The sequence below is a fragment of the Panicum hallii genome, chromosome 8, assembly GCF_002211085.1.
Source record: "Panicum hallii strain FIL2 chromosome 8, PHallii_v3.1, whole genome shotgun sequence".
Classification (NCBI taxonomy): domain Eukaryota; kingdom Viridiplantae; phylum Streptophyta; class Magnoliopsida; order Poales; family Poaceae; genus Panicum; species Panicum hallii.
In genome coordinates this window covers 230,051-256,820 of record NC_038049.1, presented here as the reverse complement: position 1 = coordinate 256,820, position 26,770 = coordinate 230,051, and the positions used below count along the sequence as shown (strand labels likewise).

Here is a 26,770-nt window from a genome sequence, read left to right as displayed (position 1 = left end):
TCTGCTCGTCGCCTCCAGCTTGTCAATCGAATGGGTTTGACAGGATGGCAGCAGGACCGATCCCGTCATTACTGCAGAGACAGCAACTCGAGTCAGGGATTAAACACGAAGCCAATCAGGCATACGGCATACCATAAGCATTTCAGATGGAACAAGACATTGATCGTTGTATCATGACTCTTGCGCCGCAATGTATAGAGAGGCAAAAGCTTCAGAACATCTGGAATAATTAAAAAAGTATATTGATCCAAATATATTAACTCATATCAGGCAATCAAACCAATCCATGTCTTCACCTAGCACCAAAATTAGATTAGCAAATCAGATCAGCATGGCAAGGTAATTGTTCTACCTCTGTATTACTGAAATCTGAAGAGTATTTGGTCAATTGTGCACCGCATTAAGCCATCAATTTTTTTAAAACATTAAGCCATCAATTAATATAGCTAAGCATGAATTATTAGTTGCACAGATCCAACACAAAATAGGCCCTAAGCCTAAAGGTCAACATACACACTTTAAAAGATATAATGACATGATTTCAGGAAAGTAACCAAAGGCTAGTTCATTTACCAAAGATATAATGACAGTACTCATAAAGGATCACTATGTCTGTAGGTGCTAAATAAAACAGTGTGACAATAATAAGAAACACACCCAGTCACAAAGTAAACTGGGTAATAGTTGGCAATCTATCTAGGAAGCATAGTCATTAGGATCAATAGTGGTTGTAGCGGCATGATAAAATGTTTTTGGTACAAAGGATTTATAAATCTACAGGTTCTTATCAGACAAGTTTTGAGAACGGGGAAAACTCAAATGATTATGACACAAGGTTCTTTAGAAAATCTAGTAAACAAGATTTTTTTTATTCATAAAAAAAGCAAAGCTGAAGGTTGATAAGGCAAGCTTCTCGCTGCATTCTTTGTGATCATATATGAGTTTCATTTCTGTATCTATATCAATACAGATCAAGTTGATTATTTCAAAGTCATTGGTTATCCATTGTCTTCCACACTTAGCACCTAGATAATGCAGTGACTATAGATAAAGGGCATAATCCTGAATTTGTAAACAGAGAGCACAGACTCACCCATGGATTTGCATCCAGACAACACCATCTCCTCTGGTGAACCAATTTGACAAACGAAATAATTTGACATCCCCTGACCATTAATCAAAATTTTCATAGGTCTAGGACTTGTCACTGGGAATTGAAATGACGTCAAGTCATGTAGTACACGTTCTGAACTCGTAACAGACAGTAAAATTATTTTAAAATACTCGTCAAGCTAGATAAATATTAGAAATTTCATAAATGTAAGCACCTTGGATAGGGAACAACAAAATTTGAGATTCTAGCATTCATGAGACGTAGCATTTAGCATAACAAAAGACATGGGACACTAAAACCGAAGCTATTATTGATTGGAATTTGTTTCAGTTTCACATCTTAGGACAAACGCGAATGGCTTCAGTTGCACATTGCAAATCAGGGTCAAGGTGGCTCACCATGGCAGGATGAAGTGGCCGGTGCTGATCTTTGCTTCAGCTAGGTAGAACACGCCTACGGGAAGGCTGGCGGGTCATGCACCACCGTAGGAAGGTTTGAACACAATAACACTTAGTGCACATCCCAGGATAGGTGCCTGCAAAGGCCGTTCACATGCTGGTCAGAGATCGATGTTTGTCGCCTGCACAAACAGAATCCCAAACTTTTCACTCCTTGAGGATTATACTTTGTAATTGCAGATATCCTGTGCATATATATATGGTAAAGAAAAGATTTTACAGGAGGCCACACAACAACCAAGCAAAACTAAATCATTGACATATTACTCAAACCTCTGACTGCAATTATATATGATAGCAAATCAACTAATCAAAAGTGATGATGAAACGAACCGGATTCCCAAATCGAGGAATCCGACTCCCTGTATCATTGTGATAGTTCTTGGATCAAAAGCTATCACATACTGAACTCATTTCAGACATAATATCATAGTCATACATTGCATAAGGTCAAACACGGGTTTAATTATTACATAAATCCAAAGGATCTGTAGTACGGAATTTATTACAAGCCTCTCGGCTAGAACGAATAAGCAGAAGGCGCAAACGGTAGCTAGGTCTTCGGCCGTCCTTCATCTTCAGGAATCTTCTCCACAGGCAACTTGAGCGTAGCTCGGGCCTCAGTCGTACCAACCGTCGTCATTGGGGTCGAACTCCGGAATCGGATCCTGCATCGTACCAGGCTATCCCTAAGGAATGTGATAGGTTCACGTCACCATCTGAATGCAAGCTTTATCGTGGGCTATACTATGGATATAACAAAGCTCAAGAGGTAAAACTGAGATTTTCCTATGCATGCAATATATACATACAAGTATACACATCTTCTCCCATCCCCGACTCGGGCCCTTCCGGCATCCTGGACTCCCGTCAACGCACACCTTCCAAACCACCAAGTCGATGCGAGAACTCTCTCTCCTCGCATCTCAACTGTCCCCTGGCAGGAAGTCATTCTAGAGGGAGGTAGAAGTCATGAGTAACACTAACTAATAAGAGCAACAGAGGAGTAGAGATGTCCATGACCGAGGACGCGGCTATACGTATAGTTTTCACCCTGCAGGGGTTGTACACCTAGACCCACTCGAATCGACACTAGACGGAGATCAGCTGACTAATATACGAAACACCGGTCTACTGAAACGGAACTAGGAGCCACGACACCATCTGGCTTTCCCGGGTCTTGGGCGCATCCTCCCACGGGAGGTCGCCCCGGGACTGTGAAGCCTCCTATGCGTCTCGGGGAACGTGAGGTTAGCACCTCCTTCCCCTGCACCGATACTCAATCCTCCCACCGGCTTGGTACCGCGCTTGCTAACCCCGGACCGGGCCTACCCTCATAATCGGTAAGTGGTGTGCACGCTTAACAGATTTCCACAAGTCATAGTTACTCTCATCCGGTCCTTAACTGCCGAAGCGGGCATCTTCGTCAAAAGCGTCTCCACCACGATGATCCGCGACTGCACCCTTAACGGGTGCCTCCAACATCTCAACCTCGTAACCAAAACTGTACCCGCCACAGGTACTCCGTAGGGTGTGCCAAGATACACACCCTAAGCCCTTGATCCAAGATCGAGTTAGGTTGCCCACTCCCGGCTAAGATCCTAATCACCGACTCCTGAAGAGTACCACTTCACACACACCAAGACTATCCATCCATTCTCATACATACACATTCAAAGATTGACAAGGCATTTCATATAATAAATAAGTATGGGTACATAAAATAGGCCATGCAGGTTCATCTCGATAAAATTACACACATAGCGACAGCAATTCTAATCAAGCAATGCCTAATAGGTATTCAATTCGTAGATGGGCGTGAACCTAGCATCTCTTCGAAGTCCTCCTGGGCCTCCGGGTAGTCCTAGCCGTCGGTCAACTCCTCGTGGTCGGATCCTATTCGTAAATACGAGTAAGAGTAGGGACCAAAGTGCAAAAGTGCACAAAACTCTTCAAACAAGATCCAAATCACCACAAAACCTACTCTAACTGGTGGTTTATGATTTTAGAAGAATTATGGAACTGGTTTCATAATTTTCGGAGGTCCGATCGATTTATTATGAATTTTCTAAGGAAAAACCTATTTCTAAAATTAATAAAAGAATTTCGGAAAAGAAAATCAGTCAATAGTGACACGTGGCAGCACCAGAGCGTGCCACGTGGCATGCTGACATCAGCATGACGTCACCAGGGGGTCCAGGTCTGCTGACGTCAGCGTTGACCGGTCAACAATCACCGGTCAAGGGGGTCAACGGGTCCCACTGGTCAGCCTCAACCCGAGGCCGGGAAAAAGGGAAAAAGGGAAAAGGGGTCGGCTCAGGTTTTAGGCCAAAAGGGGTGATGGGCCGGCTTGAGGCCCAGCTAGGCTCGGCTAGGCTCCGTGGTCAGCTCAGCCTGCGGCTCAGCAGGCCAGCTCGGGCAGGTGGGCTGTCCAGCCACGTAGGCAGGCTTTGGCTTTAGGTCTTTCGCAGGCTGACGTGATCTCGGCCTGATTACTTCATGGGCCTCTGTTGGGTTGGCGGCCTCCTCCCCCTTCGCCTCCTCCTCCTCGCTGGCTGGCTGCTTCTGCTCCCTTCCTTCTGGCTGACAGGTCAGCCCCACGCGTCAGTCTTGGCGGGATCCGGTGTGGCGGGGCACGGATCTGGTGCGGCAGGTGGGTGCGCGTGTGGGTGCCGTGGGCGTGTGCGTGTGTGAACGCCCGGAGGGTGTTCGGGGAAAAGCCTCAAAGGCTTGGCCGCGACGTCGGGCGAATGCGACGTCGCGGCCACGTCGCGGGGTCGACGCGCACGGCGAGGTCGTGGCGCGGGCATGGCGAGGCTGGGCGTGGCCGGGTCTCGCGGCACGGGTGCGCACGCACGCGCGCGGGTCCTGGCATCCCAGGGCCGCGGCGTGGCCGTGCCGTGCGCGGGGCACCGGCATCCCGGGCACGCGGCACGACGCAGCGGCGGAGGGGCGACGGCGGCTGCGGGGATGACGGCGGTGCGACGGGTCCCTGCACGAAAAGGCGGCACGGCGGCCGGAGGGGAATGGGAGGTCCTACGGCCGGGCTACGGAGGGTTCATCGGCATCGCCGGCAGCAGAGGGGAAAGGGAAGGAGCGGCGGCGGTGAAGCTCATCGGCAGAGCTGAAGAAGGAGGTGCTCGGGGCAGCATAGAGGTGAGGCCGGTGGGTCGAAGCCATGCAGGGTGCGCTGCGGCGTTGGTGTCGTCGTGCGGGCGTAGGCTTGGTGAAGATGCTCCGGCGGCGGTGGCGGCGTCCTCCTCCTCGAGTTCTTCTCCCCCTTCTTCTCCTCTCCTGGTGTGGCGACGGCGGAAGGGAAAGGGGGCACGGGTGGCTAGGGTTTGCGGTGCAGCGACGTCGGGGTTTTATGGGGCGACCCTAGGGCTTGCGGCGTGGGCCCGGACGCCGAGGGCGGCGATGCCCGGCGTCTGTGCCATGGCCACGCGGCGCGCATCCGGCGGCTGCGGCGGGGGCTAGGGTTTGCGGAGCGGGCGGCCGGGGCGCGGGGGAAAAAGGGAAGCGCGCGCGCGGGTGGTTACGGGGGCTGTCGCGGAGCGAGGCGGCGCGCGAGCTGGCGGGTGACGCGAGCGAGCGGGGCCGCGGTGGGGGAGAAAAGGGAAAAAGGGGAGGCGCGGCGGTTGGAGCTCCCTATCGCGGAGCGGGGCGAAGTGGCGGAGGGGAGCGAGAGGGAGCCGGGGTCCCGGGCGACTGCGGGAGGAAGGGGAAAGCTGGCAGGTGGGACCCGCCCGTCAGCGGCCCCGGGCGGAGGGAAACTGAAGGGTCGCGACGCGTCGCGACGGTGGGCTGGGCCGGTGGTGCTGGGCCGTGTCGTGCGGGCTGGCTCGCGGGAGAGAGAGAGAGAGAGAGAGAGAGAGAGAGAGAGAGAGAGAGAGAGAGCATTGGGCTGCGCACGTGGGTTGGTTTGGGCTGCACGAGTTGGTCCGGTTTCTGGCTATAGGTCCAAGGGGGTTTAGGAGGTTAAAGCTTGGATTTGAATTTGAATAGCCCATTCAAATTCAAATCCCACTCAATTGAATCAAGCAATTTGAAAACGAATCAAATAAAATCCATCAACCCCTCCAAACCAAGATAATTTGCAAAATTTTTTTTTGAAATTCATAATCTTTGCTATCTAAACACCCTAAGGCACAAACATGGGATGTTACAGATGAAGTCAACACCACTCATGACACCAAGTTTAGAAAGGGAAAACAATATAGAAAGGAGACACTATAGCACAATGTTAACTTGGTTTGACTTCCTTCTCTGTAACTCTATAACTCTTATTCTTGGTGGCATAAAGTACACATGTGCTCTTGGGAAGGAACATTTGAACAGAGCTATAATCGATTAATTATAAACAAAGTAGCAGAATCTAACAATCTTTGACTTGTAATGTCCCCAGGTAACTGGCAAATTTCTGTAGAGAAAAGATTGCAATGTACCTAAGAAACATATACTCAATCAAAATTTCACATTGTCCCCTTCTGCCATCGCTGATCAAATCCTCATTGCACACACACCCATAGTCAGTCATGATCAAGTCCAAGATTGCATAATGCTAAAGCATATAAAATACCAGTTGCAAGCACCCCCTACATTTTTGTAATACATCAAGTAACTTTGCTTCATGAAAGAGAGAAAGAAAGCTTTCAAAACTTAACTAGCCAACAATCCATCAATGTTTACCGGCATAACCATGGCTGGTGACTCACTGCCTCTCATATCAAATATCATGAGCTGAAGAAAAAATGAAAGCAAATATTTAGTAACCTAACAAGTAATATTGATTATCACAACAATGAGCCTGTCCAAGCGTGTTTTTATTGTTGAAACGTCAGTTTAGCTGGACAACCAACAATATTAGCCTTAAGCAATTAGGTACCACCAATAGGCAAAATGAAAGCCTTACATTTCGTTGGAATTTTTTTTATGTATGTTGATCTTTATTTATCTCCAAAATCACAGATGCATCTTAATAAAAACCTTGGAGATCACTCAAATTAGACCAATCTGATTGTCCAAAAGAAATATAAGCCATGCACAAATATGTAGAACGAACTCGCCATCTGCTGTGCTTACCACGAGCCGTTGCTGTTCCATGTTGGAGCGAAATTGAGAAGAACAAAGATGCGAGAAATCTGGGCAAGCACCTGCTTCGTCCTTGGACTGCAGAACAGCCATCTCACCACTCCCAACGGCATCGGAAGTCAGCAAGGTGTGGGTATCTTGAAGGACACAAAGCCATATTGGCTGCAGAACAGTTCCCTGTAGTAGGCTGCGAAGAATAAATTAATTGTATACTAAATTTGAAGTTCCAATTAAATTGAATAAATACATGTCACCTTGGCATAAAACTCTTGATGGCACAAACTCTTTGGATCCAACTCTCTCTGTAGCATCAAATCAAGCGCATCTACAAATTGCAGAGAAACAGTGAAATTGCAAAAACCCCACACATCAAGAAAGAATAGAGCAAGCACTATGCATCGGTCTGTGATCAAAATACTTTGGCATAGTAGAACTTGGCAAAGGCGATGGCCGGCCGGCCGACGTGGCCGCGTTCTTCGCAGGGTTGTGGGCCGCCGCTGCTACCTGGTCTTAGAACGGATTGCCGATCTGTTATTTTGATACAAATAAGTAAGATCTCCTGCTGCGATCAGCCGAGGCCAAGAACTTGATCGTGAAACGAAGGAACCAACCTGCGAAGCCTTCGTCGTTTCGTTTCTCCTCAACGTGGCCTCCAGGCAGGCAGGTCGCCTGATCGGCGGCGTCGTGCATCGGCAATAGTGGATACTTGGCGTCGCCGTTCGTCGTCGTGCGTCGTCGAGCGGCAGCATCGGCGTCGGCAACAGGAGAAGGTCGGCGACACTCCAGCCGCGGGGGGCGGGACAGCAAAGGCCAGGAAGAGCGTGTGAGGCGTGCCAGGGAGAGAACGTCAGTGAGAGGGAATGCAATCAGCGCATGGATAGCAAGGAAATCAGCGCACGTCATGGGAAGGAATTTTTTGCCAAAACATCAGCCTCCCAGTCAGGCAATTAGGAAACACTATTATGGGATCATATTTTACTAAAACAATAGGCGCCCGATCAGTGCATGTAACAATGGAAAGTAAAAGGGACATGTGCCTGATTTGCAAGTAACAATGGAAAGTTTAAAGCGGGTATGGTGCGTGGGTATGTTGAAACTTTAGGTGAAAAAACAAGATTTTTGGATGGAATTATTTTCATTCTATCAAAAAATAGATCTCTATCCTCTTTCATCAAATCCATAGATCTGAGTACGGTAAGTCTAATCTTGGTAAACCAAGAGTTTCAATTATTTTAACTTTTATAGTATAGAAAAGGAAAACATCAACGTAGAGCTAAATTTATTTGACGCGAAACAAACAAGTTAAAAGCACAGTTCGTAGTAGACAGGGCACGGGACAACTAGGTCAATAACCTAGCCAGCATTATATATATATATACATACATATCAGCTAGGAGTAGTTTTCAAACACAAGCGATATGATGGGGAAATTTATTTGAAAACAAAATAAAGTTAGGATGGGACAAGTTAGCAAATGTGGTGATCGAGAAGCAGCTGCATGCAGGCTGAAATTACAACCAACCACTCCAGATTCTTCTTCTGTGTATATATAAACATATAAGAGAAGAAGCAGCAGCAACCGCAAATCCAATGCAAATAAAGCTAGTTCTCGGCCTCTGCGATCGATATGATCCATGGCCTCCCCATCGCCACGCCGCCATGCCCTCCCTCCGCCACGCCACCTTCGCACGCTCTCCTCCACGCTCGTCCAAGAGAGCGTTGCCGCTGCCGCCGCGCTCGTCCAAAAGTGGCACCCCGACGACGACAGCGGCTCCCTCTTCCTCCACGCTGCGGAGCACGAGGCCCAGCGCTTCCTGCGCGCCGCCGCCGACCTCCACCGCGCCATGCTCTTCTTCGCCTCCAACGTCACCCACGGCGGCCACGGCCTCGTCCAAGCGCAGGCGCTGCTCCTGACCGCTATGGGCAGGCTCGACCTCGAGCTCCAACTCCTGCTGGATGACATCACCCAATCCGCCGACGACGCCACTCGCAGCAACATCCGCGCCGTTGCGGAGGCCATGATGGCCGCCGGCTACGGCAAGGAGTGCATCTCCACATTCAAGTCCCACCGTCGCGCCGCGCTGGCCACCGAGCTGCAGCGTCTGCTCGGCTTCTTGTCGCCTCCTGACCACTTGCACAAGCTCACCTGGGAGCAGCTCGACGGCAGCATCATACCCTCCTGGCTCGCCGCCGCAACCGTCGCGTTCAACTCCCTCTTCGCCGCGGAGAAAGGCCTCTGCGACGCGGTGTTCGCCGGCGGCAACGCGGCTGTCGGCGAAGCGGTGTTCGCGGCCGTGGCCAACGACCAGGCCACAAGCCTCCTCGCCGTCGCCGAGGCCGCGGTGGCACGAGCAAGGCGCGCCCCGGAGCGCCTGTTCCGGGTGCTCGACGTCCACGACGCCCTTACCGAGGTGCTGCCAGGGCTCCTTTCCGTGTTCGGTGACAGCTCCGAGGTCGCCGCCCGCGCCGCCCTTGTGGTCGCCAAGGTCGGCGAGGCTGCGCGCGGGATCCTGGGCAGCTTGGAGGTGGCCATCCAGAAGGAGCCGTCCAAGGCCACGGCGGCCGGCGGCGCGGTGCACCCGCTGACCCGCTACGTGATGAACTACCTCGTCTTCCTCGCCGACTACCAGGAGGGCCTTGCTCTTCTTGTCTACGACGACCACGAGCAGGAAGCATCGTCGTCGCCGTCGGTAATAATCCAGCGCCTGGTGTCGGCCCTGCTGGGCAAGCTGGAGGCCAAGGCCGGCTGCTACCGGGAGGTGGCGCTGAGCTACCTGTTCCTGGCGAACAACACGCAGTACGTGGCCAACAAGGTGGTCGGCAGCGGCAAGCTGCGGGGGATCCTCGGGGACGGGTGGGCGGAGGCGCAGAGCGGCAAGGCGCGGGCGCACGTCGGCGTGTACGTGCGCGCGGCGTGGGGCAAGGTGATGGCCGCCATCTCGGGAGCCGAGGCGCCGGAGGCCGTGGAGCAGGCGGTGATGGAGGCGGTGGGCATGCAGGAGCAGTGGGTGGCGGCGGACGAGGAGACGGGCGAGGCGTTGAGGGCGGCGGCGACGGCGGCAGTGGTGCCCAAGTACAGGATGTTCTACCGGCGGTACGGCGCGGCGGTGAGGCTAACGCCGGGGGACGTGACCACCATGATCGCCGCCCTCTTTGCCGGGCCGGTGGGATGTAGCAGGAAGATGATGTCCGAGCTCGATCAATCAGTGGTATAGTATTAGTTAATTAACTAGGGGTGGGACAAGTTTAATTAGGAGATGATTTATTTGCTAATTTGCTCTCTCACTCACACACACCGCCGAAGGTGGAGGATGAAATCAATCAAAGAATAGTATTACTGGCCGGCCGGCCGGCCGGCTCTCTTTTATTTGACAGATTCTGCGGCCTCGCTAGCTGTTGCTGGATCATAGCTCAGACACACAGACCAGACAGCAAGCTGAGGTCGCAAATTAGCAAGGGATCAACTAGGTCAATCTACACTATTATATTGGAGATCGAATTACTTGCCCCCTTTGCATTGCTCAGCTCTAATAATCATGTATCATAAGCACATGATATTATAAACTCGATCTTCACCATCTTCGCCTAACAGTGTTGTGGGCCTATGACATAAAACATAGATAATGGTTGTTAGTTTGGAAGACTACTGAGACATCTCAATCTCATTTTGTGGCGCCGTTACAGAATGTAAGCATGATCTATATACAGTTTATTGATTTTAATTCAGTAAGAACCTTGAGAGAGTGGGGGAAGCAGATTGACATCCACATTGCGTGCACCTCCGCCTCCTGAATCTGAGCCATCAGTTATTGAGATTGAACTCCCACAGCAGGTGCTCCTGCAAGGTCATGGACCTTGATGGCACCCTCCGGCAAGTTTAGGGATGTGCTTCTGCAATCTACAAGTTCACGGGCCTAGAAGACACCTCACAACAAAATATGCTCGATTTTACTCAACAAATAGCTTAGGGGGGGTGTCTGGACTTTGTAAGGGAAGTAATTTGAACTTTTTTCCCTCCCAGCCAGATTACCTCTCCAAAATGAAGAACAATGTTCTCAGAAACTATTAATTTATTGTTATAGAATAAATTCATGCTCTAGCTATTAAAGATAAAAACAAATTACAAATGATAGGACTATGCTAATTTATAGAAAGAAGTTTGGGATGAGGGCTTATCAAGTATCTAGTTTGTGTTTGCTAAACTTAGCCCACTTAAAGATAGCTAATCCTTAACCACACAATCTGTGTTGCCATGCATAGATACAAACAACACCACACAAAAAATATGTATCTTCAAATTAATAGCTGTCCACACAATGGGGCACTCCGAAGTATAAATTACATAGGTACAGATTGTTTAATGCCTTAGCACAATCGCTTCATTTTCATAGCAAATGGCCGACGATGATATCAAGTATGAAGAGGTCAATTTATCTTGTTTATTATTTTAATTAGAACTTAATTTATGTGGATAAATTTTCTTATACTTTGTCAAGCCAATATGAAGAGTCATTCAATAATTCTCATATCAAGTTTCTTCTCAATATCATTTATTCGGACTTTTCGGTTCCAGGAATTTGTTTTGAATGCACGAGGAATGAGTCTGTTTACATGTCAATGGAGACCTTCAACCATAATTGAACCAAAAGCCCTCATCTTTCTGTGCCATGGTAACTTGGTTGCGGATATGATGTTGCCTTTCAGTTTCCAATACAACTTTATTGAAGTGAAGTTGTCCTTTTTAACATTATTTAATTTGGTTATCTCTTTTACTCTACAAATTTTAGGATACGCCATGGAATGCAGCATTTCGATGAGAGGTAAATACCATAATGATGTGACTCTTATGCAAACCTTAACCTAAAAAAATAATTGTATGATTGCCTTGGTAAATAAATATATGGTAATGGGTTTAGACCAACCATCGTACATGCTAATTAGAAATCACGTCAACTACTCTTCATGTATTCTTATTAGGGTAATAGAATTATAATTCCAACAAGTTTTAGCATAAGTATATAACAAAAATTCATAATTATCTTATACATCTTGATATTATTGCTTTTAGGCACAGGTACTAGGTTGGCCCAAGCTGGATTTGCAGTGCATGGAATGGATTATGAAGGCCATGGGAAGTCTTCTGGACTTCAAGGCTATATTACGAGTTTCAATGACATTGTAGTTGATTGCTCTAAGCATTTTGCAAGTGTTTGTGGTATGTATAATTGATGTAATCACCTATTCTAAGCTCCATTCATACTTCCCATATGCTTCATCATGCAATCTTTTTATTATAATTCCACGTGATATCTTTATTTTGTAAGAAGCCATCAATTTTCTCTTAAATGGTCATTTCCAATTCTTTTAAGAAAAAATCTCATATAGAAATGTAAATGAAATGTCTAGCACTAAATTGTTTGACATAATTTTTGAACCTCAAAAATATTTTTACACACTGATATTATGATTCCCTTGTATAGAGAAACTAGAATACAAGAATCAAAGGAGATTCTTGCTCGGAGAATCCATGGGGGGAGCTATTGTGCTTATGCTTCATAGGAAAGAACCTACTTATTGGGATGGAGCTATTTTAGTTGCTCCAATGTGCAAGGTTATTTTCGATAATTTGTGTACTCATTGGCATTTGACTTTTTAGCAATAATAGTGTATATGTATGTATTGACATATGTATATACACACACGCACATGTTTAAGTCTCATCATGATGAAATTTATCTTTCAATGGGCTAACATTCACATAGATTGTAGAAGATATGAAGCCTCACCCCATCATGATTTCAATTTTAAGTAAGCTCAGCAATGTGATCCCAACATGGAGGATCATCCCTAATGAAGATATCATTGATAGGGCGATTAAAAGTGAAGAATGGCGTGAAGAGGTACGTGGAAAAGATAGGAAGGCTTAATTTTTTTCTAGAACTACTAGTTAATACCATCACTTATTGTCAGGTAAGAAACAATCATTATTGCTATAAGGGAAAGCCGAGGCTAAAGACCGGCTATGAACTTTTCATGGCAAGCTTGGATATTGAAAGCAACCTTGATAAGGTACTAGAGCAAGGCTTGGAATCGAACTTTTTGTTAAAATGTTACTATTGTTGGTTCTTTATTGAATTATATTTTAGGCGTATGAAATTATGGCATTAATTTTATCATGACTACTCCTATGATTAAGAAAATAACATTTGAGGTATGGAGTGTAGCAAACCTAACATTTTTTTTAGCACTAGCCATTTTGTTTATATTGTTATTGAACAGTTGAAGTGACATGTTATATTTGTTTCGTAATCATAGATATTAGTTTTCTCATATTTTACCAAACAATTGAGGTAGTTAACACTTATGTGGGATGCACAAACTAAAGGTATTTTAAAATTTGTTTGACTAAGTAATCATCTTGTGTACATTTTATTTTTACGTGGAAATGTATGCAAAGTATGCATCATCAGAACTGTAACAAGTTGTTTGGAAATATGAAAAAATATGCCAGTACAACTGTTTTGGCACCATATGTTATAATAAAAAAGCATCCATCATCTATCGGTGCTTGAATTAGATTGTTCTTGCTTGTCTCTATTCCAAATAGGTTACTCTACCATTCATCATAGTCCATGGTGGTGGTGATGCTGTGACTGACCCATCTGTGAGTGAAGCACTATATACATTAGCTGAGAGCAAGGATAAGACACTAAAGCTGTACCCAGGGATGTGCCATGCTTTGACTTCTGGTGAACCCAAGGAGAACATTGATATTGTGTTTGCAGATATCATCAAATGGCTAAATGAGAGGGCGGCATCAACTCCGTAACTTAATTAAGGGCCTGTTCGGATTCCATAGAAAGAGAAAGAGAAAGTGCAAAATTTTTGCTCTTTTGCACTTTTTTTGCACTTTTGGATCCAAACACCCCAAAGTGCAAAAGGGCAAATGCTACCGTAATTTTGCTAATTATGGATTAATTAGGCTTAATAGATTCATCTCGTCATTTAGTCCTCATCTATGTAATTAGTTTTTTAATTAAACTATATTTAATACTTCTAATTAGCGTCCAAACATCTGATGTGACAGGAGCAAAAATTTTGCCATTTGCCCTTTTGCCATTTGCCCTTGGATCCGAACAGCACCTAAGTCATCGACGCGTACTACAGTTATTAACATTAGATGTACAGTGCCGTTAATCAGCGGTGAGTAGTTAGTTGCCAATATATACCGTCATGTAAAGCTTCTCAGTACAAAACTAAATGTACTTAATTAGCATGTAGCTGTTGCAGATATGTTTGATATATTGATGTGAATGCTTGTTTAATTTGTTGTTGCATATATAGTTGGGTGCGAAACATGTAGGAAGATGACGTCCATCCATCCATCCATCCATCCGTGAACGGATGGAGTAGTTGATGGTGTTGACATATGCGAGACGCTCCTCATCTCACAAGTCACCGTTAGGGACAACGTTACTAGATAATTCTTCTTCTAAATTTATATATAAAATAAAATAAAATATATGTGGACAGTACAGGTTTGTTTCTTTATTATCTTTAAAAGGAAAAAAAGATCTGCTGGTGTATTTTGAATCCTACCAGGAGATCATATATCCCTCTCCGTCTCATTATTCCCTCTTATTCTTGCTAATAGATAGATAGATAGAGAGATAGAGATATCCAGATACTCCTGCTTGCATTGGCCTTCATCTCCTCTCATAAATGTAGTCAACTCTTCGCTCCTCTCCTGTTCCCTGCCTGCTGCTTTATTTGACGTTTTCCAATCAATCATCCCTATTATAATTGGGCCAGTTAGTTGAATCAATCGTCTTGGTCGTCGATCGCGATCAATTGGGCCAATTCAACATTCGACTCCTCCGGTGGTCTTAATTGCTGCATTCCCCAGCTAGCACAGACTAGACTAGAGAGATGATGAGCAGCGGCAACGGCGGCGGCCGAGATGATGGCGGCGGCGAGGACGACGACGTCCTGGACCACGAGTACCAAGAGGTACGATCGATACTCCTATTTGATACTCATGTTTGATCTAACAGCTCTCTCTGCGGTCGTCTGCGCGTGCTCCGCCGGCCATCGATCAATCTACTACTATCTATAGGAGTATGTGAGGAACTCGCGGGGGATGAGCCTGTTCGCATGCAGATGGCTGCCTGGGAAGAGGTGGAGGAACAAGGATCCCCATCGTCCTCCCAAGGCGCTCGTCTTCCTCTGCCATGGTTGGTTCTTGGTTCGATTGATGATCTTCTTATTATTTGGAATTTATTTGCTGGATTATATGATTTTATTTGGTTGCAATCAAATGAATCAATAGGTTATGCGGTGGAGTGCGGCGTTACGATGCGCGGCACCGGCGAGCGCCTTGCCCGTGCCGGCTACGCCGTCTACGGCCTCGACTACGAGGGCCACGGCCGCTCCGACGGCCTGCAGGGCTACGTGCCAGACTTCCAGGCCCTCGTCCAGGACTGCGACGACTACTTCGCCTCCGTCGTCCGCTCCCACGCCGACGTCAGACACAAGAGCAGGCGGTTCCTCGTGGGCGAGTCCATGGGCGGCGCCGTGGCTCTCCTCCTCCACCGCGCTCGCCCCGACTTCTGGACCGGCGCCGTTTTGGTAGCGCCCATGTGCAAGATCGCCGACGACATGCGGCCTCACCCGGTGGTGGTGAACATCCTCAGGGCCATGACCTCCATCATTCCCACATGGAAGGTCGTGCCCACCGCCGACGTCATCGACGCCGCCTACAGGATGCAGGAGAAGAGGGACGAGATCCGGGGCAACCCCTACTGCTACAAGGACAAGCCGCGGCTCAAGACGGCATTCGAGCTGCTCAAGGTCAGCTTGGACGTCGAGGAAAACCTCCTACACAAGGTAATTGTTATTATTAAGTGGTGTCCAATTACTGGCGGCGTGTCTGACCGGCCAGCACAATTAAGGAAATTGACCCACCCTCCCCAACGCTATGAGCATTTTAGACTGAAGAAAGAGCACTTTAATTTATATTATATGCTGATTTGATGTTCAAAGAACATCATTATTCCTACCACTCACTAGTTTACAACATTGAAATAAGCGACAAAACAGTCTGGCTGCGTGCATATCAATTTTTTGATTGTAGCTAGTCTAGCTTATATGTGTACTCCTATATGCAAACTCTAATGGACGAAGCCATGATGCATTTGCTGTTTTGTACTATGATAAGCAGGTGTCCCTGCCGTTCCTGATCGTACACGGCGGTGCGGACAAGGTGACGGACCCTTCCGTGAGCGAGCTGCTATACCAGTCGGCGGCGAGCCAGGACAAGACGCTCAAGCTCTACCCAGGCATGTGGCACGCCCTCACCTCCGGTGAGTCGCCCAACAACATCCGGACGGTTTTCCAAGATATCATCGCGTGGCTGGACCACAGATCGTCGATGGAGGAGCCGCCAGAGGTGGAGCAGAAGGCCAGGCATGACGACCAACGGCATCACCAGCGGCACCATGCAGGCAACAGCAAATAGGATCCAATGGAGCAATAGTTCAATTGTGATACAGAAGAGAACCATTATTTTGTGGATTACATGTAGTGTATCATTGTCAGTATGAGGCAAGCATGCATGGAGAGTTAAAACAGAGGAGGCTAGCTTGTTGGGTTGTTGGCAAAAAGGGTATATAGAAGCAGCAGTACATTACTGGGTTGTTGGCCCAACCGCCCAGCTCAAGTTGGAGATTGACTCTATTGATGCTGCAAGGCCTAGCATGGCATGGTCACTGTATATTGGACTAAAAAAACACATATAAACACCTCATATAATCTGTTTAGCAAACTAAGGCTTAATAAACTCTTTCTATCGAGCGGGCGGGCGGGCAACTCAGGCCTTCGCTGATGGAGTAATGGGCCACATTAGGGCCACTTCATAGAATAGCAGCGGGATCATGAAAAAACTAAAATGGTGGCCCAAATCCGCCCGTGCCTGCACCTAGGACTCTCCACATGCGCCATGAGGCTGCAATGGCTTTGACAAAAACGCAAGAACACAAGCCTTTGGTAGGCTTGCAGATTCCATCGCCAGATTTTGCCCTGTGTATGATGATAATGATTGATGATTGGCACAAAAAGCTCCTTAATTACATGCATGATACCTACAAGGACGATGGTCAAAAGGCATGTATCGTACCAGATATTTTTACAATCTCCATAACAAAGGCTAAAAATAGCAAGGAAAGTATTGCCGGGTGGCAAGATATAGGACACACGTAAACCTCAATACTAACTTCACAGCTCAGCATCTCCATGAATTGGTAAACCTTTGGTTATTCATGCACACATGTAAATGTAGCCAGGCATCCAATATGGCACTAGGTGGAAGCCCAAAGCTGAAAATATAGAGCAGAGTGAGCCTACAAAGTGCAATTCCTAGAAGGAGGCCCAGGCCCAAAACCAGCCGCAAACAGGGCATATATCCACCAACCACTGCCATGAGGAGCGCACGTACAACTTGAGTTTGAGATGCATGTGTACTTTTGAACATTGTTTTTTTGGAATTACAAGCAGCTAAGGAGAGTAACACAAATTGGCAGTAGGATGCATGATCATCAACTGGGCAGTAGCCCACCTTCACCAAAAAGCCAAAAGAAAAGCAAAGGAAGAAGAATATGTGTGTGTGGTGCGTGCAGTGCGCGCGCGCGCGCCTTTAACCAACTTTATTCTAGGTATGCCGGCCATGATGGAGGAGGGCCTGATCGATCTAGAGGAAGAATTTAGGTAGAGACGTCGTCAGTCATGTGTTCCCTTCCATGCACCCCAAAGGACATGATGTTCATTCGCTGCTGCCTAGGGACACGCCTGGCCGTGACGACCCGTACGCGCGCGCGTACGGCCGGCGCTATAGCACAGCTAGCTCTGCACGCAGCCACACATCGTCCATCCACCAATATAATATAATATTCTGTCCCTCGCTCTTGTATATTTCTCATCACTAGCTAGATACTTCTAGATCGAGAAAATTAGATAATAACCCCTTTCCTAGTGCAAGTTCTCTCCTAGTGAAAATTACATATTTTCATATTTACTAGCAAATATATCCGTGTGTTGCTACAGAAAGCTATATAAATATATTGATTAGCATATATATATATATGTATATATTATACACTGTATCTATTTTATAATAATATAGAGGACTTCAGTCTTTTTTTACTCGCACTATAAATGGTTTTAAATCCATAACTCAACATATGGTTACCCAGATACGGCCGGTCCAGAGATTTTAGGGGTGTGAAATTAAAAATTAGGGCCCTTCTAGTGCTGATGTTATCGATGAAAACGCCATGTGCATATAAAAATCAATTAATATTCGAAAATATACATATATATTACTTTAAAGTTTCTTTTGACATTTCTAGATACGAGGTCATTGATGATGGTATCGATGTTAACATGCTTCATAAAGTTTCTACAAGGTTTTAGATCAACTCATAGTAATATTACTGAATATTTTGTAGAACTCTAAAATCCTAATATCATCCCTGAGCAATATGTAATCAACCAATTATAAATGGACTAGTTCAATTAACACGATCTAATTGTAATTCGTAAATCAAGCTTCATTTTGGAATAAGATGCTCTCTCTGAACCTATGTGATATAATGCTGAATCTGAACTTTTGTTGTTTGGAATTGCAATCGGGCCAAGGTTAGCCCCTGAAATTCTAAAAGAAAAACGTCCATTTTACTCCCCTCAACAATTCACTTTATCCACTTAACTCTCTAAATAAAATTTAGGCTCAATTTACTTCCCCAAACTATACCAATAATTGGTCCAATCTACCCCCTACCGAGATTTCTCTTTTATTTCTCCGCATACAAGTGGAATTTGAACTTCAAATTTTGCATTGTAACTTATAATATGATGCCATATGCTAGAAAAATACATTATGATTTTTTCATAAATATTTTTTATGCAGAATTGTATTTTTATGATAAATTACATGTTAAATATTTCCAACTTATGAAAATAACCATAAAAATTTCTTAATGTATTTTTTTAACATAGGGCATTATGTTCTCTATCCACTCATAAAATTTGAACTTAAAATTCAATTTGTTTACGGAGAAAAAAAGAAAAATAGCATTAGGGGTAGATTGTACTAGCTGGAACTGTTGGGGGAGTAAATTAATCCTAAATTTTCCTTAGAGGGTTAAGCTGACAAAGTGAATTGTTTAAGGGAGTAAAATAAATTTTTTCCTTCTAAAAATAAAAACCATCCAATCATCTTGATCTGTTGATCACTAGAGGATTAGGTCGAAAATCCTACCTCCGGTTGCTTGCCTCGCTAGATGACTGGTGCCTGCCTGCACAGTTGCGCACAGGTTGATCAGCTGGAAGACTTTGTGAGACGGCGTCCGGCGACTCATGCTCACGCGCAGGAATCGTAGCACCAGTGCGGCGTGAATCCTCCTCGCGCCGGCACGGAGCCACCGCGACACGGACGCGAGCCCGCCGCGATGGCACGATGGCTGTCGCCGCCGTCACGCTGCCTGCCCGCCTCTGATCTCCGTCAATCTCGCTGAAAAAGAAGAAGAGAAAACGAGCATACGAGCGGACAGGATTAATCAGATGAGGAGACGTGCGGTGATGCATCGCTTCATTCGCTCTGCCGACCCTATCTGTACAAAGTATTCTATACCTGCTGCTACTGTATACACACTGGGGAGGAGCCCCATGATTTTGGGGGCGAGAGGGGCGGCCGCGCCCCCCTCGGGGCCGGGCCTATACCCGGATTCCAATTAAAATTTCGATTGACATATCAAAAAATTATTGCTTGTTTTAGCAATAGTATAGAAAAAAAATTCAGCCTACAGGGAAAAAGACCGCCCCTACGATATTATCTTAAGAAGGAGATCTTCTCACACAGGTTGAGAGATCCACTGAGCCCCTACCCTACTCCGTACATACTGGTCCGTCGCCCGTGATGTTAGAGATAGACCGGATCCCAACTATATTTTGGAAAATGGGGCAGACGAGGGGAGTCGAACTCCCGAGCTGATGGTTTCCCATCACGGGCTTCCACCAGCCGGATAAAGCCCGTTTGCAGCAATAGTAGAGAACAAAAGGAAAAGGATAGCCAGCATGACTGAAAGAAATCGGTGCTCGTAGCCTAAGACGGGGAGGGGTGAATTAGGCTAATCTAAAAGCTTAACCTATGGCTTAAACTAGTTAGCATAAAATATAAGCTAAAACATATAATCTAGATGTGCAACTAGGGTTCAACTAGTGTGAAAACCTCATCCCAAAGAGTTTTGCAAACTATAGCCAATCCTACCAAGATACTGTACTAAGAATATAAAGACACACAAGATTGCAACAAGAAATGCGGAAGCTTAAAAGAAAGGGATGAGTGGAAGCAAACTTTCGACACAAAAATTTATCCCGTGGTATTTGTTGGCACAAAGCCACCTCTAGTCCACGTTGTTGAAGCACTTACTAATATTGCTTCCTGGTAACCGAGTATCTTCCGAAACTTTTCTTGACTCGCCACCAAGACTTAGCCATCAAGGCTCTCGCCAAGTCCCTGGTCATCTCGATATCGTCTCCACTACGGAGCTTCTCCATGGAGAAAGGGGGTCTCCACGTTCCCTACACAAATCCATCGTCACCGCTCCACAACAAGCCGGAGGGTCGATGACTTGCCGGCGAGCCACCAAAACACTAAGGGGCCGGCACACCGAGATACAACTTGTGGTTCACTCAAAAACAATCACACAAGGCAGCAACACCTTGCTCTCTCACTCTCTCTAGAGCTAATCCTAGCACTATTACCTTCACAGGTTGTGCTAAACCTAAGGATGTGATCAATGAACTCTTGGGTGATTTGGAGAACTTCTTCAGAGTGTGGGTAGCTTCTCACGAACTCCAGCAATCTCAAATGATCTGGGATGAGGCCTTATATAGGCTAGGGATCCACTCCTAGCCGTTACTTGTTTTTCTACCAAAAGCTTAAAGCGACGGTTAAACCGGTCATAGCCGTCGGTTTAACCGGTTACTTTGAATCTGCATACTAGCCATTCTGTTGAATGTCTCTCTGTCACGCCTGAGCTTGCTTGTGTCATTGCACCGGCTCAATGCACCGACGCACCTTCGGTTCAATCAGTGCTAAAGATTTTGTTTGGAAACCCTTTTGAAACCAAAATATTTTGCATACTGAGTCACCACAGCACGCTTGCACCGACGCCTTCTTTTGCACCATCGGTATAATCGGTGCCTCTGTCATTTCTTCATTTGATTGCCATATCATCTCCTCGTTGCACCGACCTCTCCATTCTTATAGCGTCGGTTCAATCGGTGCAACTAGTTTCTTCTGAACTTGATCGTTGTTTCAACTACCAATGCACCGACATGTTATCTTTTAGGACCGTCGGTTTAACCGGTCCTCTGAATATTTTTGCCACTTGTTCGAATTGTCGCTGCGATCTTTTATATGGATTGGACTCCATCCATGAGATTTAGAAATCCTACAAACTTAAGCTTACAAACTCGTTAGTCCCATTGACTATGTTGTCATACAATCACCAAAATTACAATCATAACCTAATGGGGCACGTTCCTTACAACGACAATAAAAAAAAACACAAGTTAATTTCCAAATCTAAATATAATCATTTATGCGCTTCAACACCGAGTAGGAGACCCAATCTGAGTTGGACAGGTCATATATAGCACAAGAAACCTAACAACTGCATTAGGGCATCAATTCCTTTTGCTGAGCGAAGCAAACCAATGCAAGCAATGCAGCATTAGCCTTTGATTCAACCGTTGAGCTAGCTAGCGCTGATGCAGCATGTGCTCCATGCAACTTTAACCTTTGACGCCCTCCTGCGGCCATCAGCCACATACTAGCTAGCTAGCTAGTGCTGTGAGCATCGCAGCATGCACGCCCTATCTCCGATCCTGCGGCCAGCTGCAACTAATTTGATCGCATGCTGCTTCAGCTCGCTATATGCATGTATTCGATCGACCGCCGCGTCCCAGATGGACTTTGGACTTCATTCATTCTCTAGTGGAAAATACTAGCTAGCTAGCTAGCGCAGCATCCACTACTACTGCTGCTACTACTTATGCATGCATGTCGACGTGGAAGGCATCATCTATCGATCAGTTCTCAATTCACATCCCTCTACCCCTCGGCCGTGTTACCTAATTCTTAGCAAACTAAAATAAAAGCCTAACTAATGTTTCATATATATATATATTGCATACTATATATAAATTCAAATGTGCATATATGTATATATATACATACGATGAGGCTAAAATGCAATAAGGTGCATTCTCTATACAAAATGCACCCACTTGCAGTTGCAACCGAGATACTACACTGATTGCAACTGGGAGAATAGACTAATTGCATCTGGACGCGAACCAGTTGCAACTCCGACCGACCCGGTTGCAACTGGACGCAAACCAATTGCAACTCAGACCAACCTGTTTGCAATTCAGACCGATCTGGTTGCAACTGGATGCGAACCGGTTGCAACTGAGACCGACCCGATTGCAACTGGACACAATCCAGTTGCAACTAGAACTATCACATTTGCAACTAAAATACACCCAGGTGCATTATAACAAAACACTATATATATATATATGCTCTGCAATATAATATATGTATATATAGTAAACATATAATTTGGAACAAAGAGTGGTTACATGTGTGCGAATATAATATAACCTGATTGAAATTGTTCTGTACATCAAAAGACAAATAAGATATACAAAGCAGCTTATTGAGAATTTGTAATATAATATATATTCATGGATTGTAAATGAAGGGTCAATGTAAGGAAGATGCATGATGACGTATTTGGTTGATCCAAAAGAAGTGGAGCAGCAAGAGTGGCCACTAAGGTACCAACAAGCTCCAACTTTTTAGAGCTATGGCCGCACCCACATAAACCAAAAAGACAGACAGATGCACCACCAATTGCAATATGCAAGCACAAAGTAAGCAAGAATCTACCATGAAAGCACTTGCTCTTAGATTTATATATATACATACATCATCTCTCTCTCTCTCTCACGTACTCACGTAACAGCTACCAAATAAGTCACATCATATCATCTCATCACTCGCTCGCTATATATAAGGTCAGGTGCAGTGGTGATCGAGAGGATTCGAGGTGCACGCCTTCAATTTGTTGGCGCCGCCGTTGCATCGTCTCGTCGCCGTAGAACTGTACGTATATGCGCATGCAAGCCTCCTTGATGAATTTCTAGCTAGCCAGCAGCTTATTGCAATCGCCGGCCACCAGCAGATTGAAGCTAGCTAGCAGTCCCTACATATATATAATGGCACCACCAAGGAGGCCGACGACGTTACCACCGCCGCCGCCACCCAGCAGCTTGGTGATGATGGGGCGGCGGCGCTGGCGTTCGTCTCTGGCCTCGGGCCTACGCGCCGCCCTGTCCTGCACCATCGTCGGCCTCGCCTCCCTCTACGCCCCGCCAGCCCTCCGCCGCCACATCACTTTCCCGGCCTTCTCCTACGTCGTCACCGTCATCATCGTCACGGACGCCACCCTCGGCACGGCCCTGCGCGGCGCCGTCGGCGCGCTCCACGCCACGCTCATGGGCGCTGTGCCCTCCGTGCTGGCGCTCTGGCTCGCGCACCGCACCGGCGCCGCCGAGTCCGTGCTGGCCACGTCGGCCGTCGTCGCGCTCACCACCTTCGCGGTGGCGCTGCCGGAGTCGGTGGGCCCGGTGGCCAAGCGGATCGCGCTGGGGCAGATTATCATCATCTACGTGGCCAGGTTCCAGCAGGGGGAGCGCCCCACCCGGGACTTTGCTCTGATGCACCCGGCCAACGTGGTGGCGTGCACGGCGCTCGGGGTGGCGGCGGCGCTGCTGGCCGTGCTGCTGCCCGGCCCGAGGCTGGCCACGCGGGAGGCCAGGGACAAGACCAGGGCGTACAGGGAGCTTGCGGCGGAGAGGGTCAGGGTCATGGCCGACGCCGCCATCGTCGTCATTGGCGAGGCAGCTGCAGCGTGCAGCCGGCAGCGGCGGTGGCAGATGGCGGCGCGCACGTCGGAGGCCAACCGGCTGGCCTCGGCGAGCACCGCCCTCCTCCACCGCGTAAACGCCATCAAGGAGGACGTGCAGTGGGAGCGAGGAGCAGCAGCAGCAGTGGACGACGGCATGGCGGCCATGGTGGAGATGCCACTGACGGGAATGCAGATGGCGCTCGCGATGATGATGGACAACAAGTGCAAGCAGCAGCTGCTAGACCATCACCATCATGCCGACCTCATCATGGAGATGAGGGACCAGATACGCCTCGCCCTCCTCACGCCCAACAACAAGCAGACTGCTGCTGCTGCTGCTCCTGGTGGTGGTGGTTTTATCCGGCGATCCAGCTCCAAGCCGCAGATCAGCTTGTGCTTGCCAAAGACGACGACGTTGCAGCCGCAGCAACTGGCTCCCTGGCTGTTCCTCTTCTCCCTCTATCAGCTCAGAGGAGCGGCATCCGGCTTGTTGGTCGCCAATAATGGAGCCAATGCCGGTGTCAACAAGAAGGTCGCGCCAGCAGCAACGGCGGCCCAAGAATCCGACTTGCCGGGCGACGACGACGACGAAGAAGAAGAAGAACGGCAACAAGCAGCCACTGCAGGAGAAGGGAAACGGTTGGCTAATAATGACGCCGATTGTTCGACGACGACCAAGAACAACCACCCCTGCTGGTTCTGGCGGCGGCTCGTGGCGGCTGCCAAGTGCGGCTTGTCGCTGGGCCTCGCCGTCCTGCTGGGCCTGCTCTTCAGCAACGACCACGGCTTCTGGTCGGGCCTCATCGTCGCCACCACCATCACCACGGGCCGCGAGTCCACCTGGGCTGTGGCCGCAGCGCGGGCCCACGGCACCGCCCTGGGCTCCGTCTACGGCGCGCTGGGCTGCCTGCTCATCTCGCAGCAGCGCCTCCTCACCATGGACCTGCGCTTCCTGGCGCTGCTCCCCTGGATGGTCCTCGCCACCTTCCTCAAACGCAGCCGCGCCTACGGCCCTGCCGGCGGCGTGGCGGCCGCGCTGTCGGGCATCATCATCATGGGGCGCCGCTACGGCGAGCCTGCCATGGCCTTCACGGTCGCCCGCCTCGTGGAGACCTTCATAGGCATCTCCTGCGCCGTTCTGGCTGACATCATCTTCCAGCCAGGGGCGAGGCCGTCGGTGCAGGCAAGGGAGCAGCTCACCCGCTGCATCGCCGCGCTTGCAGCCGCTGATGATCCATCGCAGTCACAGCTGAAGAGCCTGCAGTCGCAGCTGGCCCTGCTCAGGAGACATGCGGCGGAGGCCGGCAGCGAGCCCTCCTACCTGTGGCTGCCGCCGTTCCCGGCGGCCTGCTACGACAAGATCCAGGGCAGCCTCGGCAGGATGGCACAGATGCTGCATCTCTACCACCAGGCACGCATGGCGGTGGACGTCGGCGATGACGACATGTTCCAGCGGCGCTTCCGCAGCCTCGTCTCCAGCTCCCTGAGACACTGCCACCGCATGCTGCAGGCACCCGCCGACGCTATTATGTCATCGTCGTCTTCGTCACCTGATCATCAGGAGGCCAAGGACCTTGAGGCTGGGAATGCCATTACCTCCTCCACCTCCTCCTGCTGCTGCTGCTTCAAGGAGGACGACGACCGAGAAGAGGAGGCAACGACACCGGAGGAGGTGGTGGACTCCTTCCTAGCACATGCAGGAGAGGCAGCTGCCTTGCTGGATGACGACGACGACGGCGATGAAGCCCACGCAGAGGAGGAGGAGAAGGGGCTGCTGGTGTGCTGCCTGGCCTCCATGGGACTGTGCATGGGAGAGATCATCAGGGAGGCCCTGCGGCTGGAGGCGAACATCATCGACCTCAACAACCTGCAACGACCTCATCACTGATGACCGAGTGTGATCATGCATATGTTATAGTAGAGTCAGTCAAGCATCATTCGTACGTCTAGACAAGTCAATGCAAACTAGTGTGGTCACCCCGGCCGCTCTGATTCTACAAGTCAAACTGCCCTCATGGTCAATTTAGCCATGTTCATAGCACTGCACTGATGAAGACTTGCGCTTTCTTCATAATGCATGGCAAGGGAATTAGTGCAAATAAATGAAGACATTGGCATTACTACGTCAGGGTGACTCCATGTGACTATATAATAATGTCTAGGTTAATCAAAAATAGTATCTTTATTGTTTTGTCCCCGGCCCCTTTGTTTTATGCAAACCAACAATATCCAATATTTCTGGTATTTCCATCTTAAATTTGTTTAATGTGGTACTTAATAGTGAAAATTAACTCAGCTTTATTTAACTGGCATGGGTGCAGCATTCTTCCATGGTTGGAATATAATGCTTTAGTAAATACTCCCTGAAAGCTTGTTCAGGCGACCCAACATAAATGTTTTGTAAATTGCTCCATAAAAAAAAATTCATCATTGTGCTTGATTATTATGTTGAACAGTTAAGGGACTGGTCAGATTGCAGTTCATATATATGTCCTGTGGAGTTGCATCGTGCATTCGTTTTGATTACTCGTATGTACAAATAAGGCAATTATTTTCTGTAGCTAGCCGAGCAGCTAGCTGGGCAGGCTGCCGGGTGCTCCCATCCATCTACCATCTTGTGTATGCACAGCTAGCTGCTGGTGAAGCTGTAGAAATTTGACGACGCTGTATCTGTTTGTGACGTCACTGCTTAGCTCAGGGAGAGGGTAATCTATTTATTTATTTATATGTAATATAATCAATGCTTTGGGAGCGAGACTGGAACCCGCGAAACCTGCATTGCACCTGTGCAGTCAAGTCAAACTAATCCTGCTTTCAATAAACTGGTAGATAGCAATCTTGGAAGAGATCAGAAGAAATGGGAACTCGTGAGCAGTTGACCCGCTGATAGAACGAACAATTATTCAATGAACCAATCATGCATCAAGAATGGAGTAAGCATCCACACCGCATCCATTGTAATCCGGGCGCCCGAATGAGAGAGCGAGCTTGAGCAAGACGAAGACACCCAAGCAAGAAGCAGCAGCAGCAGCATTCATCAGATGGAATTGGACGACGAGCAGGAGCACCAG

The 26,770-nt window shown here is 47.7% G+C and overlaps 4 protein-coding genes across 4 annotated transcripts; all 4 read left to right on the top strand.

The window, feature by feature from the left end:
* The first annotated feature begins 8,148 nt into the window (after positions 1–8,148).
* Positions 8,149–10,256, top strand: LOC112902008 (exocyst complex component EXO70H1-like). Its single transcript, XM_025970900.1, has 2 exons — positions 8,149–9,871; positions 9,961–10,256. The coding sequence occupies exons 1-2, from the start codon at positions 8,298–8,300 to the stop codon at positions 10,208–10,210; spliced, it is 1,824 nt and encodes a 607-aa protein (XP_025826685.1). The 5' UTR covers positions 8,149–8,297; the 3' UTR covers positions 10,211–10,256.
* An 801-nt stretch (positions 10,257–11,057) lies between these two features.
* On the top strand, positions 11,058–13,492 carry LOC112902510 (caffeoylshikimate esterase-like). The gene is made up of 8 exons (XM_025971633.1): positions 11,058–11,087; positions 11,237–11,333; positions 11,451–11,483; positions 11,732–11,878; positions 12,144–12,274; positions 12,426–12,563; positions 12,634–12,732; positions 13,271–13,492. Exons 1-8 carry the CDS (start codon positions 11,058–11,060, stop codon positions 13,490–13,492), a joined length of 897 nt encoding a protein of 298 aa, XP_025827418.1.
* A 786-nt stretch (positions 13,493–14,278) lies between these two features.
* On the top strand, positions 14,279–16,375 carry LOC112902826 (caffeoylshikimate esterase-like). Its single transcript, XM_025972012.1, has 4 exons — positions 14,279–14,673; positions 14,780–14,897; positions 14,993–15,549; positions 15,884–16,375. Exons 1-4 carry the CDS (start codon positions 14,593–14,595, stop codon positions 16,178–16,180), a joined length of 1,053 nt encoding a protein of 350 aa, XP_025827797.1. The 5' UTR covers positions 14,279–14,592; the 3' UTR covers positions 16,181–16,375.
* A 6,316-nt stretch (positions 16,376–22,691) lies between these two features.
* On the top strand, positions 22,692–25,827 carry LOC112902947. The gene has a single exon (XM_025972144.1). It carries the CDS (start codon positions 23,008–23,010, stop codon positions 25,585–25,587), a length of 2,580 nt encoding a protein of 859 aa, XP_025827929.1. The 5' UTR covers positions 22,692–23,007; the 3' UTR covers positions 25,588–25,827.
* The last annotated feature ends 943 nt before the right edge of the window (positions 25,828–26,770 follow it).

Excerpts from the sequence above, each read along its gene's own strand:
- LOC112902826 (XM_025972012.1), top strand. The coding sequence starts at position 14,593 with ATGATGAGCAGCGGCAACGGCGGCGGCCGAGATGATGGCGGCGGCGAG. Across the intron at positions 14,898-14,992 it reads GCTCGTCTTCCTCTGCCATG|GTTATGCGGTGGAGTGCGGC; the intron begins GTTGGTTCTTGG and ends ATGAATCAATAG. Across the intron at positions 15,550-15,883 it reads AGGAAAACCTCCTACACAAG|GTGTCCCTGCCGTTCCTGAT; the intron begins GTAATTGTTATT and ends TATGATAAGCAG.
- LOC112902008 (XM_025970900.1), top strand. The coding sequence starts at position 8,298 with ATGGCCTCCCCATCGCCACGCCGCCATGCCCTCCCTCCGCCACGCCAC. Across the intron at positions 9,872-9,960 it reads TCCGAGCTCGATCAATCAGT|GCCGAAGGTGGAGGATGAAA; the intron begins GGTATAGTATTA and ends CTCACACACACC.
- LOC112902947 (XM_025972144.1), top strand. The coding sequence starts at position 23,008 with ATGGCACCACCAAGGAGGCCGACGACGTTACCACCGCCGCCGCCACCC.
- LOC112902510 (XM_025971633.1), top strand. The coding sequence starts at position 11,058 with ATGGCCGACGATGATATCAAGTATGAAGAG. Across the intron at positions 11,334-11,450 it reads CCTCATCTTTCTGTGCCATG|GATACGCCATGGAATGCAGC; the intron begins GTAACTTGGTTG and ends TACAAATTTTAG. Across the intron at positions 12,275-12,425 it reads TAGTTGCTCCAATGTGCAAG|ATTGTAGAAGATATGAAGCC; the intron begins GTTATTTTCGAT and ends ACATTCACATAG.